The 17719-nt window shown below is 47.9% G+C and overlaps 1 protein-coding gene across 2 annotated transcripts in view; it reads right to left on the bottom strand.

The window, feature by feature from the left end:
* The window catches only part of EXOC4 (exocyst complex component 4), a 303602-nt gene that overhangs the window by 37108 nt on the left and 248775 nt on the right, over nt 1–17719 (bottom strand). For both annotated transcript variants that reach the window (XM_066318880.1, XM_066318881.1), the window contains exons 13-14: nt 11865–12020; nt 7652–7830 (exon numbers count right to left, since the gene is read on the bottom strand). In XM_066318880.1, the coding sequence (XP_066174977.1) occupies nt 7652–7830; nt 11865–12020 (335 nt within the window). The remainder of the gene's footprint in view (nt 1–7651; nt 7831–11864; nt 12021–17719) is intronic.

Here is a 17719-nt window from a genome sequence, read left to right as displayed (position 1 = left end):
CATAAATGAGCAGCCAGGGCAGGGAAACCGCGTCTGATTTCCTCATCCTATTAAATATTTGATGGAAAGCGCCGAGGCTGGAGAAGGCTGCAAGCCATAGGAAAAGCTTCGCTGCAGACATTCCAGAGGGAAAGAAAAAAAGCTCTGGAAGGCGCCCGGAGATCAGTTTGATGGGAAAACAGGAGCTTTTAGGTGACTGGTGACTGTGGGGTTTCAATCCCCGAGCTCCAGCAAAGCAGAGCCGTTTTTAAGCTATTACATTTTTGTGCCAGAATTCTAAACTAAACCAAAATAATCTCCTCATGCTCAGTTGTATCAAACCATGTGTTTTATCTCCATGAAGTCAGCAGTTCCCTGCTGGTCTTGAAAGTGTTCTAACACTTTGCCATCCCAATTTCCTATGGTTTTAGTCCTCCAAGAGTCAACTCAGCCAAGAGGGACCCAACTGGACTCTTGTTCTCTGCCTGAATTGCTCTGCTCAGCTCTTGGCTGTAGAATCCTGGAATGGTTTGGGTGGGAAGGGACCTCAAAGCCCATCCAGTTCCAACCCCATGGCAGGGACACCTCCCACTGTCCTAGGGTGCTCCTATCCCCGGTGTCCAGCCTGGCCTTGGACATTCCAGGGATCCAGGGGCAGCCACAGCTGCTCTGCCAATTCCAGCCCAGCCAGGAATTCCCAATTCCCAAGATCCCGGTTTTGACTGGAGTTGACAGATCCCATTTCCCTCTGGGTCAGGGTGGCAGAGCTCCCTGTCCTTGCCCAAGGGTGCTCCCACCTGGGAAAGGCAGGAGAGCAGGCAGGGACCTCGTTCCTTCATCAAACACCACCCCAAGCTCAGCGTGGACGTGCTGGGGTTTGGAGCAGCCTCTGGGGAACATCGGGAATCTCTGAGCATCCCAGAGCAGCAGCAGGCTGAGCTGTGGGATGGACAAAAAGATCTGCGGACATGAGCCATGGCCAAGCAGATAAAATGCCCAGGAAGAGCTTTTCCTTCTCCTCAGAAGCAAGATGTGAGTGGCTTTGTCCACCAGCAGCAGGTCCCGGGGCAGGTTAATTACTGCCCCCAGGGCAGGTCCATCCACGGGGCACAGCGACCTGGGGATGATCACAGAAAGGAGGTTCAGGGAAGGGCAGCTGGCCAGGATTTGTGCTCTTCCAGAAGAGCCCCGACCACTTCCAGGCAGCGGGAAAGAAGAAATGTTGGAAAATAAGGCTATTTGTGAAACTTAAATAAAAAGCTGTCACTTAGATTAAGTCAGATTGAAGCAGCAGATATTCACTAAATAATCAAAGCACTCAAGATTTACCTCATTAATTTAATGGCAGATGGTTTGCATTTGGTGGAAATGTGCAGCTTTTTCTGGCTTAGACAGAAATTTACTTTTGTTGCAGTAACAAAGCCACAGCATTCACCAAGTCCTCCCCCTGCCCCCAGGGCAGGCCCGTGTCCATCATCTTCAATCTGGCTTTTAAATAAGGTTCTCTATTAATATATCTAAAAAAAGAATCAATTCCTCATGAGCAATCAATACAGCGAGATGTGCTACAAGTTCAGTGACGGGGGATAAAGGAAAAAAAGTAAAAATCAGCTGCAGCTTGAGAGGAATAGAGCCCCATTTTAGAGCTGAATTCAGTTCATTAGGGGGTTAAACACAAAGCCCTGCACTGCTGGGTGGCCTGGCTGCAAAATGAAAGGCAGCAATTTCCCCTCCACGCCGGGCATGATTTCCATTTGTGCTGAAACCCCTCAGCACCGCTCTGGAGGGGCCTTAGAGTGACTTTAAATGACAGCTCCCCGTGGCAGAAAGGGGCTGCGCTGTCCATTTGAGAATCATCATGCCTGGAGTGGGGCAGGATGATCCCTCTCAGCCATCAAAGCCCACTCCAGGCTCAGGGAAGCAAAGGAGAGGCTGATGATCCTCCCGGGGCAAAGTGGCCCAGGATGGTCGTGATGCTCTAATGGCCCTCGGGAAGCTTTGAAAAGCATTTTGAGATCCGGGGCTGGAAAAATGAGATGTAAATGCTCGGTGTGATCGTTAATGAAGCCAGGCAGTGGCAGAGAAACGCAGGATTTTGGTAAAAAGCTGTAGAAAACCTCATTTTTCCTCCCCTGCTTTTGAATGAAGTCGTAGCTCATCCAAACTGGGACTGTGGGGGGAGCTTTGCCCATCTACAGAGGAAAAGGTGAAAACATCTCCCACACTCCCTGGAATTTGGGGTGAACAGGAGAAAATATCTGCTGTGGACACGGGATAAAGCAGAGAAGAGGCTGAATGGCCTCAGGATCTGTTCCCGGAGAGATTTTTCTCCTTGTGGAGAAGTCAATGACAGGACAGGAGGTCCCTCCTCAGGCTGGTGGCTTTTCCCAGTTAGAACTGGAAATGCATGAAAACGCTGTTGTTACTCATCACGGATGACCCAGACAGAGAAGGTGAACATGACACACTGAGCCAATGAGGATTTCTCCCCACGAAGGGGCTGAGGGAAGAGCAGCTGTGACAGCCATGGACACACAACAAATGCAAAAAGTCTAATTCTAATGAATCTCCTGGAAGAGAAAGACAATCCTGATGTATCTGAGATGGAGGAGCTCAGGACAGGAGAGCTGCAGAGGGACTGGGGACAGGGCCTGGAAACTTAGATTTAAAGGTTTTAGTATCTAGTAATATATATATAAAGCAAGATTGAGGATTTAGGGTGTTGACTGCGTTCTTCTTTCACCTTCTTCACGGGTTTGGGTGGTATTTTGTAATTTGGTGAAACAGTCAGCATTGTGGGCCATGGGTGGTTGGTTATTGGGTTAAAAGTAAAAAGCAATTTAAGGTGTCACTTAATAATTGGACAGTTTGTGCTTAAGAGACCTTGGGAAGAGTTAGAGACAGAGCCATTTTTCACTTTGTTAGCCAGAACTCACAGCTTGTGAGACTGTAACATGGATAAGAATTAATAAACATCTGAGTCCAAACACGAACTGTGTCTCCAGAGCATTTAATCCTGGCTCTAACAGAAGAAAAGAAGATAAAAAATCCCACAGGAATGGCTTCCCATTGCCACAGGGCAGGGCTGGATGGGATCTTGGGAAGGAACTCCTGGCTGGGCTGGAATTGGCAGAGCAGCTGTGGCTGCCCCTGGATCCCTGGAATGTCCAAGGCCAGGCTGGACACTGGGGCTGGGAGCAGCCTGGGACAGTGGGAGGTGTCCCTGCCATGGGATTGGAACTGGAGGGGCTCTGGGGTCCCTTCCCATTCAAACCATCTGATTCCATGACAAGGAATTCCAGACCCAGAGTTTAGGCCTGCCAGTCATTCCCTGGTGATCACAACAATCTGAAGTCATGAGATGCCAAGAGCAGCTGAATTTAAAGGGCAGCTCCAAGTCCAGAAGCCAACAGCTCATCTTTCATCCTCCTCCCTTACACACAGCAAGCGATGGTCTCAGAAATGTTAAAAATCTTTAAAAAAAATTGTCTCAACTCCTTCTTGGCTCCTTCTCTAAAGTATTCAGGGAACCTCAGAAGGCTGAAGCTCCTCAAAGGAAAAGGATGAGGTTGTGCTCTGTCTGCAGCGGACAAAGCACAGAAGATGAGGAGAGGAAACCCAACTTCCATTTTCCCATAAAACCTCTTTGAAACTGACTTGACTTCCTCAGCAAATTCACCTTCTCCCAGCAACTTTAATCCTGAAATGGTTATTGTTAAAAAGGAGTTTGTATTCCCTCCAAAGACAAGAGCAGAAGGAAATGACTTTGTCATATCTGACTGGTTCGGGAAATATAAAATCCAATTCTGAAGGGGAGCAGATAAGGGCAGAGCCATGGAAGAGCCATCAGCTCAGCAAACACCAAATAATGAACAGTGCAGAGACTGCCCAGCCTGATAAACCTCTCCATTAGCACTGGTTTAAATGAGGGATAATTGTGGCACATCCACAGCCAAAGATTACTGAATTTTTATCTCTGGGAAGCCTCACCCCAAAACCACCAGCAGGTCCTGCCTCTTTTTAAGGTTTCCCAAAATCAGATCTGCCCAGCTCCACCTTGTGCTGTCTGGATGTTCAGAGCTGTAAATTCCCTGTTTACATCCAAGAGAGCTTTGCTGGAAAAAACTGCTGCCTTTCCCCAGGGCCACGTCATGGGCTTGCTGGGATTAGGGAATTTCCGGCATTGCACCAAAAATTCAGGTCCTGATCACTCACTGAACACTTGGGTGATGCCCTGAGCGGGACCAGGACTGAATCTCAAGCTGTTGGGGCAGAAAAGAGAAACAATCAAAGGATGAAAATCTCATTTATAAACATGAGGTTAGGACAGCCTCTGTCATTTCCTACCACTGCCCCTTCTTCCCCTTGTTCCAGACACTCCTGGCATTTGTGTACAGACATCTCAGGATGAAGTTCTTACAAAAAAAGATGAATTTTTATTGTCAGGAAGATGCTGCCAAGTGAAATATTACACTCTGTGTTTTTATGTTTATTCACCACCGCGTGGAACTCTGAGGCCTGAAAGTCACGCTCGTGCCCTTTAATATCAGGGAAATATTGATTTATTAAAAAACCTGAGTTTCAGCCAGACCTGAAATTATAAATGATGTTTTATTTTAACAGCTCTGACTGTTAGAACATAAATCCTCAGCCCCAAGAACTCTCCTAGTAACTAAATAAATATTTGGCTACTGAACTTTGATAGCATTTCCCACTGGGTTTTTGTTTAATTTTGTTATTTGTTTAGTCTCCACTAAAGCGAGAACAGAGCAAGTGCTGTCACCCAGGTATTGGGAAGTCAAAGTCTGGGTCTCAGGAATGTTAAAGCTGGAGTATTTGTTAATTCCCTAGAGTAATCTGGGTTTTAATTGTTAACTGATTGTATAACCTTAATTATCCTTCTGGGTCCAAAGGGTCTGATCATGGGAAGCTGAGTGAGGAGTTTAAAGTCCTGCTCTAGAGCAGAGTTAGAAGCCACAGGAAGGATTTCAGTCACCCAGAGAGGCTCTGCTGCCAAGGGACAATGATTAAATGGACATACGTCTTGGGCTGTAATATATAACCAAAAGCACTGCAATATATAAACAAAACCAAATACATATAAATAAATACAAATATAGAACCAAAACCAAATTCTATCCCCAATCTGTTGAAACCAGTTAAAGGGGTGTTTTTTCTTTTAACTCCAGGGAGAGGGGCAGGTGCCTTCTGTTCATGGCCCAGCTGTTAGAACTAGTATGAGAAGTGTTTCTTTATCCCTTCCAGGGCCCATCCTCCCTCCAGGGAATCTGCTGTTCATGGGCCATCCAGGCTCACTGCATGGCTGATACAATTCCAGCATCCCATTGGGAGAGGCTCCACCCAGGGGGAGGAGCCCAGCATTCCCACCTGGATAAAAGCTGAGATTTGGAACAGCAGCACAGCCTGTTTGCACTGGATTCCCAGAGGAAAACCAGACCCAGCTCAGGACCACTGGACCTTCAGAGGAAAACTTCCCCCTCCTGCAGGATCATTCCTCCAACAGAACCACGTCTGTCACTGCAGGAGGACTGGACTGGGCTGCTCCCAGCACCCTGACCAGCAGGGGGCAGGTCGTGTTCTGACCCTGTCAGGGTTTACGGGATTTTTGCTTGTTTGTTTGCTTGTTTTTTGTACTATTACCTTTGCATTTTTAATATTCTTAGTAAAGAACTGTTTTCCTATTCTTATTCCCATATTTTTGTGTGAAAGCCCCTTAATTGCAAAATTATAATAATTTGGACGGAGGGGATTTACATTCCATTCCAATGGAAGCTCCAGCTCTCCCTGGAAAATGCCTGTCGTTCCAAACCAAGACAACGTAAAACACTGTGACTTTATTCAGCACCAGAAAATTTCCCTCATGAATTCCCAGAAAAAAACACCCAAGTCTGAGCTGATTTTCAATTCCCAGCTCCCAGGAGTGCCCAGCTGCCCCTAGTCCTGGGTATTTTCCCCCAGGATTCTGCTCCAAATTTCTAAACCAAACTGCAGAAATTCCCTGTATCCTCAGGAATCCACATTCCCCTGGGTCCCAGGATCCCCTCGAGCTGTGTGGATTTTTTATTCATGCTTTTCTTTTTTCCAGGTTTCAGCTGCCTCCTTGCACACCCTGAGCCAGCAGGGGATGGTCAGTATTTGTAAAAGACACAAGATTTAATTCCAGGCATCCCGGGCAGGAGCAAGAGCTCAGACAAAGACAAAGGCCATCTGCCAGGGTGACATGGAGCAGCTTTTGGGAATCTTGGCAGGTGAGACCAAACCCTCTGGTGCTGGGATGAGCTGTGGGTGATTCCTCATGAATTAATGGCAGCGGGAAGGTTTATCTGGGAAGCAGCAGCGCTGAGGTCAGTCCCTGCCACGTTCTGTGGATGTGGCTCTGTGCAGGCCCCGCTGAGCACAGTGAGGAGAGGAACAACACTGACTGTAGGAGAAGGGAATACAAGTGACCTTGTCCCTGAGCAGTAACAGCTGGGGAACTTACTGAGGAAGGGGAGGAAGAGGGAGGAGAAGAAGAGGAAGACAAAGAAGAGGAGGAAGAGGAAAAAGTGGAAGAAGAGGAAGAATAAGAGGAAGAGGAAGAAGAGGAAGAAGGGAAGAGGAAGAAGGGGAAGAATAAGAAGGATGATGAAGAAGATGAAGAAAGAAGAAGAAAGAAGATGAAGAAGATGAAGAAAGAAGTTGAAGAAAGAAGAAAGAAGATTATGAAGACGCAGAAAGAAGAAGAAGAAAGAAGAAGAAGAAAGAAGAAGAAGAGGACAGTCTGCAGTCAGAATCTGCAGTCACAGTCTGGCTGGGTAAGAGCCTGCAGTCACAGTCTGTAAACTAAATCCTGCAGTCAGAGTTTAGCAGGCAATAACCCTCAGTCAGAGGCTGCAAGGGAAACCTCCAGGAGATTGCTGCAGGCAGAGTCAGTGAATGGTTGGAGTCAGGATGGCTGAGATGTGAAGAGGAATAAACCAGGACCCTTTTCATGCTGTGATGAACAAGAAGTCTGTGTCTTGGATCATTTCTACCCTCTAATGAGAGGGCTGCTGCAACAGCTCATCACATCCCCAGCCCTTTCCAGCCAGACAAAAATCCCTGTTCCTGAGGGCTGGAGTGAAAGCTGAATCCCAGGGGGATGAAATGATCCCACAAGGCAGCCCCTGGCAGGCAGGAGCAGCACCGGGGTCTCCAGGCTCTGCTGCCTCTGCCCTCCTGGCACCTCACTTCACCCAGGGACACACCCAGAAGGATGTTCCTCATTAAATCCCGTCCAATTGCTCCTGGAATTTCTAACCACATCTTCTTTTAAATATTCCAGTTGCCCTTGGGATTTCTAACACAGGTCTGTTTTTAAAAATTCAGCAGCCTGGCAATGGTTTGGGGCTTTGGAGTGAGTGAAACCTGCCGGGCTCTGCTTCCTGCTCCTGGGAATGCCACCAGCAGGCACCTCTGGGAAGCTCCAGGGCTGAAACACTTTCCCAAGTTGGAAATGATGCTCCTGGAGCCCTCCATGGTGCCCCCACAGCCCCCACAAGGAACAGAGACGAAGCTGCTCCACTTCCTGCTTCCCTCTGACATAAACCTGCTTGGAAAGCAGGAACAGAAGGGGCTCATTCCTGCTAAACTCCCGTGTTTGTGCTGTTCCAGTCCCATGGGAATTACTCACTCTGGGATGCTGAGAGGCTGGAGAAAGCTGCCTTGGTGCGTCCTGCCAGCCACTCCAGGCTCTCGTGCAGGTTGGCCAAGGCCTTGAGGTCGCTGACGTCCCGCAGGATCTCCTGCTGAGGGATCAGTTTGTCTCCCAGATTCCCAATCAGAACTTCGGATTCTTTGCCAAAAGCAGCCCTGAAATGGAAAGCAAAGCCCCCTCAGGAATGTGGGAATCAGGAGAAAGTCTCAGTTACACCTCAGGGAAGGTCAACCCAGCCCTTGTGGGACCATCCCAGGGATGTTTTCTGAGGGAATTCCAGAGAAAAACCCAGGGAGGTCTTTCCCATCCTTCTGCTTGCATTTACAATCCTGGAAATTCCACCTCACTCCTCACAGTTCCCAACTCCATCCCAACCAGCTACCACCCCACTGGGAATTCACACCTTGCAGGTGCCTCCCATTTCTCTCTGGGATTTCCATAAGTAACACTTTTCCATCCTTCCCTGGAAATCAGCTCTTCCAATCCATGATTGACTTCTTGCTCCCCACTTCCATTTAAACAAATTCCTGGTGAAACCCCAATGGCTGATCATGACAGATAAATAATTTGGAATATCAGTCCATGATTTCAGCTGGTGAGAAATAATGACCAAGAGGAACATGTTTAACCCAAAAAAGCAGAAAAAAGTTATTTCTAAACACATTCCGTGTTTTCTGTCCAGATCTAGCTTTCCCAATCCTTGTCTCCATGAAGAAAAATGTTTGGTTGTTTCCCAGGAGTATTCCCATGGCAAACAGTCTCATTTTGCAGGTAAACAGGGAGACTCCACATGACTTTTTGGGCATCATTAGAATGGAAGAAGTCAGGACACTTTTGTTGGGAATTTGAATTCCACTTCCATCCAGCTCTGCAAATCTCCATGTTGCTGTGCCATCAGCTCTTTCCTGAGTTCACCCTGAGGAATCGCAGATGAGCAGAAGAGCTCCAAGGAGTGCAGCAAAATCACCCCAGCAGCAGCACTTCTGGTCAGTCTGAGCGGTTTTGTTGCCAGATTTTATCCCCAGATTTGTGGGAATTCACTGGCACTTGGGGAAAAAAAACAAACAAACAAAAAAATTTCCCCTGATCTTGAAATGGTTTTAAATTGCTCAATTGGAATAATTAAATGCAAACCCCCCAAAATAGCCTTCCTTAAAAAGAATTTTCTGAGATTAACAATGCAATTTGTAGGATTAATGAAACTGGAAATTCTTCCTGGATTCGGGTTCAGAATTAATGTGATCCTCAAAAATAACCCCCAAATGGAGCCCAAATCCTCCAAAACTCCTTTGCCTTCACCAGACAAGCAAAAACAGAAGGAAACTTCTGGAATATGGAGGGAAGATCCAGGTACTCACTTGGTTTTGCACCTCTGAGGTGAAACTCCTGATAACAACAGGATTTACTCATTTTTTGCTTGGGATGAGGCACATTTTCCTGCGGGAAAATGTCTAAAAGCCCCTTTCATATAAAGGAGCAGACTGTCATCAAATGGAAATGATTCACACCTATGGAAAACTCAGATTCATAGTCCCAGGACGGGGAATAAAAAGAGTTCCCAAAGGGAAAAAAGGGCCCCAGTTTGCTGCCAGTCGTACAAACCTGTCCTTTCACCTTTTAAAAGTATTGTGGATATAATAAATAGAGCCTGAGGGATTGGAGAAGGAGATCTTTTGTACTTGAGTGAGAAAGAAACAAGGGAAGAGAGGCAGAAAAGCTGAGAATGGGGGAGCTCAGAGGGAAAGGAAGGGGAAGGACTCAGGAAAGGACCTGTGGCGGGAAAAACACAGAGACAGCAAAAGAGAATAAAAAATAATGGGAAGCTTCAAGCTCAACACTACAAAAAAAAAAAAAAAAAAATAAAGGCTGGCAGATGTCTGGGACAGCAGCTGGAACAACCTGAGATTCAGCTTTTGAGGAAAACCTTGGTTGCCCAGAGAGGGGGAACAAGGGAACATCACCCCCATCCCAAGGCAGGGAAAGGTGGCAGAGAAGCTGTGGCTGCCCCTGGATCCCTGGAAGTTGGGGAAGGAAGAAAAGCTGTGCGTGGATCTCTTTTGCTGCCACAGGACAAAAACCGGTGGTGAAACTTTCAGATTTGTTTAATTTACCAATATTCATAAATGCATGCTGCTGAGTAGTTCCATGTCCAAAAAGAACATTTTCCCAAATTTCAGCAGGCTTCAACCTTCTTTTCCAGAAAGGGATGTGAAGTCCTGCCCTGCTGGCCAAGAATTAGGGCCTATGAACATCAAATATTGAAATTTTAAATATCTTAGAGGTTAAATGATAATGAAATGAGCTTTCCCAAGCTCTCCCATTCCCGGCTAACCCAGGAATCCACAGGACCTGCTTCCCTTTGGCTCCACTGCAGCGTCCAGGCAGAATTATTCCCAACTCATCAGCAGTGCCAAGAGAAAGCAGCAGCAGCAGCAGCAGTGAAGAAATCATGTTCCTTTGTATTAGGAGAAAAGGCTGGAAAAAGGCTGCTTAAATGGGAAGAGGATGACAAAAAAAAAATTGGACAAGCAATTAATTTTATTTTGAAGCTTTCAGGAGGGATCTATTCAACCACCACCCATTTCTAAGCCATCGATGGCTAAATTTGGCCCAGACCAATTATGATGATTTAAATTAATGCTACAGGAGCATTCACACGGCTCTGGGAGGAACTGGGCTTAATAGATGATGCTCTGTGCAAACAGATACTGAGAAAAGATCTTTGTCCTTCAGCCTGGGCTGAAAAAAGCCATGGCACAGGAGCTTTTCCCAGAAAATTCAGTGTGGATGACTTAATAAGTTTTCCTAAAGGCCTTCTATTGGAGCTCCTCTGATCCAGTGTCACAAAATACTTCAATTAATGGCCTGGAGAACGGAATGAATGGAATAAAATGCATCTTAGGATTCAAATGTTGGCTCTGTCAGCATCAGGCTGAGCTCGGCCATTCACTTTTGCCTGGCCAGGAATTTCCTCTCAGCCAGCAGAGCCCACTGGAGTTTTGCTACCCCACAGTGATGGATCAGGAATCACAAGAAGAGCCTGGAGGGGCTTCCCAGGTGAGGAAATGAAGGATAAATGTGAAGGCAGGTGAGGACTGAATCCATGAAATTCAACTCGGGGACTGCACAGAGACCTCAAGGGCTCTGCAGCTCCACTGGGGATGTTCTAAATCCCTGCCCAAGCTGCAAACCCTTCTGTGACCCCACAGATCCCATCCTCTCCAGGCTGCATCCTCCCTGTCACGGGGCTTCCAGGCAGGGAGGGAGGAAAATGACAATCTGGGCAAATTAGACTTGTTATTTTCAACAGCTTCTCCTCCTCCTCCTCCAGTTTTACAGCCAAAGTGCCAATCAAGGGAGTGATGAATAGGGATGGGAATGTGCAGGCTTTGGAATCTCACAGGAGCTGAGCCATTCCCAGCATGCAGGGAAAAGGAATCTGTCTCCTTGCATGGCTTTCACTGCCATGAAAGGTAGGAACGACCTGGTTTGGGCACTGAGAGCTGTCTCCAAAAGAACTCCTGATGAGAAAAGCGGAATTTTTCATTTCCTCTCCTGAGTTAGTTCCTGGAGTTGAGACGGAGGGAAAGTTCTACCAGGTCACGGCTCAAATGAAAGATTCCTTTGACAGCACTAATTTTGGGAATTCCTGCCCAGTACAACCAGCTGGCAGCTCCATTAGGTGAGAAAATGCTGCTCCCATCATCATGTGGGTGATCAGAGCAGCACCGACCAGCAGGACAAGGATTTGCCCGGATTCAGAACAATCCTCTCCTTCCCCAATCCCTGGCACTTCCCTAACTTGGATCACAAAGACAACTCTCCCAATGGCTTTGTTTGAACAACAGAGTGATCAGAAATTGCACCAGGAGAAGCTCAGGTTGGATCCTGGGAAAAAGTATCCAAACAAAAAACCCAGAAGGCTGCCCAGGGAGGTTTGGAGTCCCCAGCCCTGGAAGGACTTCAGTGCCATGTGGATGTGACACCTGGGGACATGGTCACTGGTGGCCTTGGCAGGGCTGGGAATGGCTGGACTCGATGATCTCCAAAGTCTTTGCCACTTCCCAAATGATTCCATAATTCTCCTCACACCTGGGGACACGACAGCTACAAACACAATGTAAATTTGTTCCCACCTTTTGCTGCTGCTCTCCCTGAAACCCTTTCATGACTCCCCACCATATTTTACCTTATAAAATCCTCCTCCTCCTCCCTCTTGGGCCTCAGCTGCTTGGGCTGAGCCATGTTGCTCCAGTTGGGCAGGGATTTCAGGAGCCTGCTGATGTCGTCGTCCTTGGCCCAGGACGCGCTGATCACCAGCTTCTCATCCGACTGCACGATGGTCCTGCAGGGAAAGCACCAACAACCACCTCAGACAGGAGCAAACTGTGCTTCTGGTGACACTTTTAATTCCATTCTGTGTTGTCCCTTCAGTTCCACATCACACAAATGGGGATTAAGCAGCGAGGAAAGGATCCAGAGGGGAATTTCACACAGAGCTCACATGGAGGGGACAGCAACGTGGGTGGACAGGGCAGGAAATTCCCTTGAACACACAGCTCCTGATGGTCTTTGGGACATCTTTTAAGGGAAAAAAGGCCATTTTCCTACATTCTCCAACCCTGGAAATTCAGTTTGGCACCCAGCTGGAGGAGGTCACCCTGCACTGGTTGATTCCATGATTCCAGAGGATCATTCTCCTCTGGGATCTCAGCGGAGCTCAGCAGCCTCTGCCCATGGTGGGGTCACTGCAAGGTGGGACAAGCCCAGGAACACCTGGCTGGGAGCCACCACCTCCCCTCCCCAGCTGGCCCAGGGCTGAAGCAATGAAGGGGAATGAAGGCTCCAGGATCTTCTTTCCAAGCATCTCCTGATGGAGATTCCAGCTAAATCTTAAGTGGGAAACTGAGTCAGGGATTGCAGCGTGTTCCAATTGGGAAGAATTTCTCTGGTTCCTATTTTTGGCACGGCGACTCATCTGAATTCCTGACTGGGAATTTCAGGAGACAAACGGGATGCTGTATTTGGAGAAGTCAATTCAGGACCTTAAGATTCTCATTTCCACCCCCTGCCATGGCAGGGACACCTCCCACTGTCCCAGGCTGCTCCCAGCCCCAGTGTCCAGCCTGGCCTTGGACATTCCAGGGATCCAGGGGCAGCCACAGCTGCTCTGGCAATTCCAGCCCAGGCAGGAATTCCCAGTTCCCAAGATCCCATCCAGCCGTGCCCTGTGGCAGTGGGAAGCCATTCCCTGTGTCCTGTCCCTGCAGGCCTTGTCCCCAGTCCCTCTGCAGCTCTCCTGGAGCCCCTTTGGGCCCTGGAATGTGCTGGAAGCTCTCCCTGGAGCCTTCTCCTCTCCAGGTGAGCACCCCCAGCTCTCCCAGCCTGGCTCCAGGTTGGAATGGACTGAGCCAACTGGGACATTACCACACCCCAGCACCCCCTGACATGGCCCTGGCAGAGCCATTCCAGCCACACTCTCCCAGATCCAGGCTGGAATTCTGGGGCAGAGATGAGGTGTCAGCAGTGTTCAGGTGGTGACTTGGGGAATAAATAGAAATAAAAACAACACCACCCCGAGCATCTGCGCTTTGCCAAGGAGAAGAGGAGGACAGGAGCCAGCTCTGATCCATCCTGGAGAGAACAGCTCATTTCTCTTCCCACCCTTTCCCCATCCACCAGGAAAACAAGCTCAGCTCAGGAACCGCACAGGATTTGTGAAAACGAGTTTGTCACATGCGCTTACAAACAAATTTTCCTTCCCTCCAAGTTTCACGTTCAATCTGTCACACACAAAAGGCTGAGTTTTGTTTCCAGCCACACAAGACCTCGGCGTCAACATTCCCGTTTGGCCTTCTGCTGCTGGGAGGGAGTCGGTGTTTTTCCACTCGGGAGAAAAAAACGATTTAAAAAATGGTCTTTTATTTTTCACCCTGGTGAAAACTGAGGGGGATAAAAGAGCTCCACCAGCAGCTCTGACATCTGAGATGGAGAAAGGGGATTTGATGGTATCTGGGCATCGCTGTGCCAAGGCAAGACAACTGTTCCAGGGAATACATCAGCCAGGGCTTTGTCCTCCGCACATTTAAATGACTGCAGTAATGCTCTCCTTCCCTTGGGAGTCTATTTCACACTTGAACAAATCCAACTCTTGGATAAAAAAAACCCTCCTGATACCGAGCTCGTGTTTTATTTTCCTCAATTTCATCCAATTACTCCCCGTTATTCCCCCTCTCTCCACATCCCCTGTTTGCTCTCTTCAATTATTTCCAGCCTTATAGTGGCCCTTCAGATGTCCACGACTCCAAGGAATCTTTGGGAGTGTCCTGGTGGAGTCACACAGAGCCACCTCTCTGGTTTATGATCCTTATTCTCCTCTGTCCTCAAAACCCCAACTCTCTGTGGAGCCAGTCCCAACTGTTTGTGGAGCCAATTGTTTGTGGAGTCAGTGCTGGGGGGAAGATGGGGGAGGATTTTGGGATGCTCCAACAAGCTGCAAACTCAGCCTGGTGTCCTTGCTTTTCCAGGGCCGGAGTTTTCCAGGATCCCAATCCACGATTCTTGCTTTCCTCACCTTTTGGTGGTACCCATGTGTCCACCCAGAATCCTGGAATGGTTTGGGTGGGAAGGGACCTTAAAGCCCATCCAGATCCACCCCCTGCCATGGGCAGGGACCCTTCCACTGTCCTGGGGTGCTCCAAGCCCTGTCCAGTATGGCCTGGGACACTTCCAGGGATGGGGAGTCCTCTCTGGACAAGATCCATGGATCTGCTGAAATCACAGAGCTCCAAAGTAATCCACGGTGGGACAGCCCCAGCACAACATGGATCCTTTGGAATTACATCTCCACTCTTTCCCAGGGCTCCAGCACCTGATTTTTATGGATTTACTCCAACCACCCCTCACTGAGAAGATGCTGAAGAGGATAGAACATCTCTGTTGGACACTCAGCTTTTCCCACATTTTCTTCCCAGCTCCTCAGCCAGCGTTCCCCCTCTGTACCTTCAGTCAGTGTCAATCCAGCTTGGCTCCTTGAGTGAGCTATCCCAGGGCAGGGTGACATCTTCTAGCCCAGCTCAAAGCTCTTCCTTTCACCCCCACTCCCCTTATCCCAAACTCCTCCATCATCTTTTCCTGCTGCTGCCATAGGCAGCTGACCTTGGCTGGATCCAGGTGCCCACCAGGCTGTTCCATCCCTCCCCTCCTCAGAGGACAGAGGGAGGAAAAATGATGGAAAAAACCCTTTTATTGTGGAGCAGACATCATAAAATACGGACTATCAGTCTGGAACAGCTGTCCTGGATATATCCTTCCCAAAATTTTCCCATTTCCAGCCTGCTGGTGAAGGGGGTATGTTGGAGAGACAGCCTTGATGCCGTGGCCAAAATCCTGGTGTGTGTCACTCCTTCCCAGGTACCAACTCTGCACTGTGGCAAGTAATGGGAAATAATATGGGGATACCCTTGGACGCAGCTGGGGATTTCCAGCAGGAAACCTCTGGAAGCCACAGGGGCTAACTGGGCTCCTCTGCCCTGTGCCAGGTGGATTTTTGGATGATTTTGTCCCCTTCCCATGGCCAAAGTGATGTTTCCATGCTGAGCTCATGCTGCCAAGGGTTAAAGAGCAGCTGGGCAAGGCACCCACAGCCTGAGGGGACAGCCCTGCCCCAAAAAAAGAGTCAAAAAGGCAACTTGAACCCCAGAAGTTCATGCAAGGAGGGGAAGATGCCACTAAGAAGCAGTAAAATGAGCGGTGAAAGCATTTCCTGGGGAATCAGAAAAATCCTGTTTGGCTACCACATTTTGGCTGAATTAATCTGCTCTTTCTCAATTAAAAGAAGTTTTATTTTAGATTTCTTTTGCCTGGCTGGAAAGCAGGAGGGGTTTCCTTTCTTCACAATTTAGGGCAGTCCAGGCCCAGTTATTTCCCATTTTTTCCCCCAAATTTAGCTGAGAGAGTTCAGACAAAGGAGGTTGGTCACCAGAAGCTGCCTCCAGGGAAGGAGCTGAGAACCTCCAGGAGATTTAATCACTTTTTTAACTCTCTGAACCACATTTTGGTGGTGCCCATCTCTTTTTAAAACGATAAAGATTCATTTGGGTGAGGGATTCCTTTACTCAGAGCCTTCGGAGAGGTTCAAAAATTAACAAGGTGAGGATGAGGATAAGGAAGAAGGGGGTGGAGACACAAGACAGAACTTAGAGTGGACAGCAAAATAAAAATGTGCAACTTCAACGTGGACATGAGTAAACATTGGTAAATTTATGTAGAAAGACATGGAAAGAGATTAATTTTAGCACTTGAGACAGCAAATTTTGTTGGAGAAGGGTGTTGGCAGAAAATTAAAAAGAAGGGCTCATGTTAAGGGCAGCAACTGTGAACTGGGCAGGTCTCTCAGTACCTCCAAAAATCCCACAAAAAATGGTTTATACTCAGGTTTTTAACGTAAAATGGTTTTAACTCTGGAGTTGAGCTGCTCTCCTGGAAAATCTGCTGGAGACGGGGGTTGGACACGACTGGGAAGTGCTGCCAGCACGGCAGGAGGTTTGGGGGCTCCATCTCCCGTTTTTATTTGCATTTTCAGCCCCAGCCCCTCATCAATTAGTCAGAAATCAGAGCTGACGTTTGTAAACAGTTTGGGTGGCAAACTGGAACTGGAATTTGGACAAAAACGTGATTTGCAGGAGGCACCTCACCTACACTGAATGTTCCAAAATCAAAATTCGTCATCGATTAACACACGAGAGCTGCTATTTATAGGAATGTCCAATCCCATCCAAACCCCCTTAGGTTTGATATTTTTCCTTTTAAATCCCTGGAAAACAGGAGCCAAACGGAGCTCAGACATGAACAATCTCAGCTGTGCATTTCCCAGTGCTGATGTCCTTCCCGAGCTGCTCCGCAGAGAACTCCGGATAAAATCCTGCCTGGAGGAGCCTCCCTTTGGATGCTTTTCACCCACACTTGCTCACATTCCCCCCTGAAGGAAGAAATCCTACAAAAACACCTCTCTGGCTTCCCAAATTCTCCCTCTTTGCCATCCCAGGAGCAGCCCTTGCTCCGGATGGGATTGATTCCCAGCTCCGAGGAGTTGGTCCTGATTTTAAGGAGCTGTAAATACTCCTGAGTCCACCAACTTCAGCAACACCAGGATTTATCCATCCCAACACCCCAGGGAAAACCCTGGAGCAAAGGGCAGGGCTGTGTGGAGCCCAGATCCCTGCAGAGGGCATAACATCCCCACGGATGGGAGTGGGAAACTGCTCCTCTCCCCTGCATTCCCGGGAATGGATACGGATTTCTATTTCAGTCCTTTGCCAGCAGCAAAACGAGAACATTTCCTGTTTTTTCCCTCTCGCTGCAATCAGGAGATGGCCAAATTAGCATTGTCCTAATTAGCCCTCAGCAGGTGCCAAAGCCAGGAATGGCAAAAGGAAGGAAGGAAGGACCTTCAAGTTCAAGCCAAACAAATCAAATCCATTGTCTGGCTCCAGGCAGGGAAGTTTTGGGTGAAAAAGGAGTATTTTGGACAATGGCACATGAGCAGTTCCCGATTTAGGGGGGGGTGTTCAGACAAAGTTTAGCCTCTGCTCGCTGCTATTGTTAATAATAATAATGATGATTTTGATGATGATGATGAGCCTGTTTGCCGGATGAAGGAAGTTTTTTTCCTGAATAAAATCAGGCAATGGGAAGTAATTTCTTGGTCAGGAAGCACGAGAGCTTTTTCAGGCTCAACAGCCATGGAGGGGATGATGTAGAGCAGCTATTCCAGCCCACATTCCTGCAGCATCTTGCAGTGGTTTTTAATGGAATTATTTATCCCCGTGGGATGGGGCACGATCCTGGTTTTCCTGTCCAGGACGGCTGTTTTATAGATGGATAACTGGAATGTCCTCAGAAGTTATTTATAGATAACTTTATAACTTTAAAATAGATGTATTTATATCGATAACTTTAAAATGTATAGATTTATTTACCCAGGAAATTCTCTGATAAATCAAGTACTTGAAGGGTGTAACCCAAACACGTCCATGGCCAATG

The sequence above is a fragment of the Sylvia atricapilla genome, chromosome 5 (genome assembly GCF_009819655.1).
Source record: "Sylvia atricapilla isolate bSylAtr1 chromosome 5, bSylAtr1.pri, whole genome shotgun sequence".
NCBI lineage: Eukaryota > Metazoa > Chordata > Aves > Passeriformes > Sylviidae > Sylvia > Sylvia atricapilla.
Note: the sequence above shows the minus strand (reverse complement) of the source record. Positions and strands in the feature narration are given on the sequence as shown.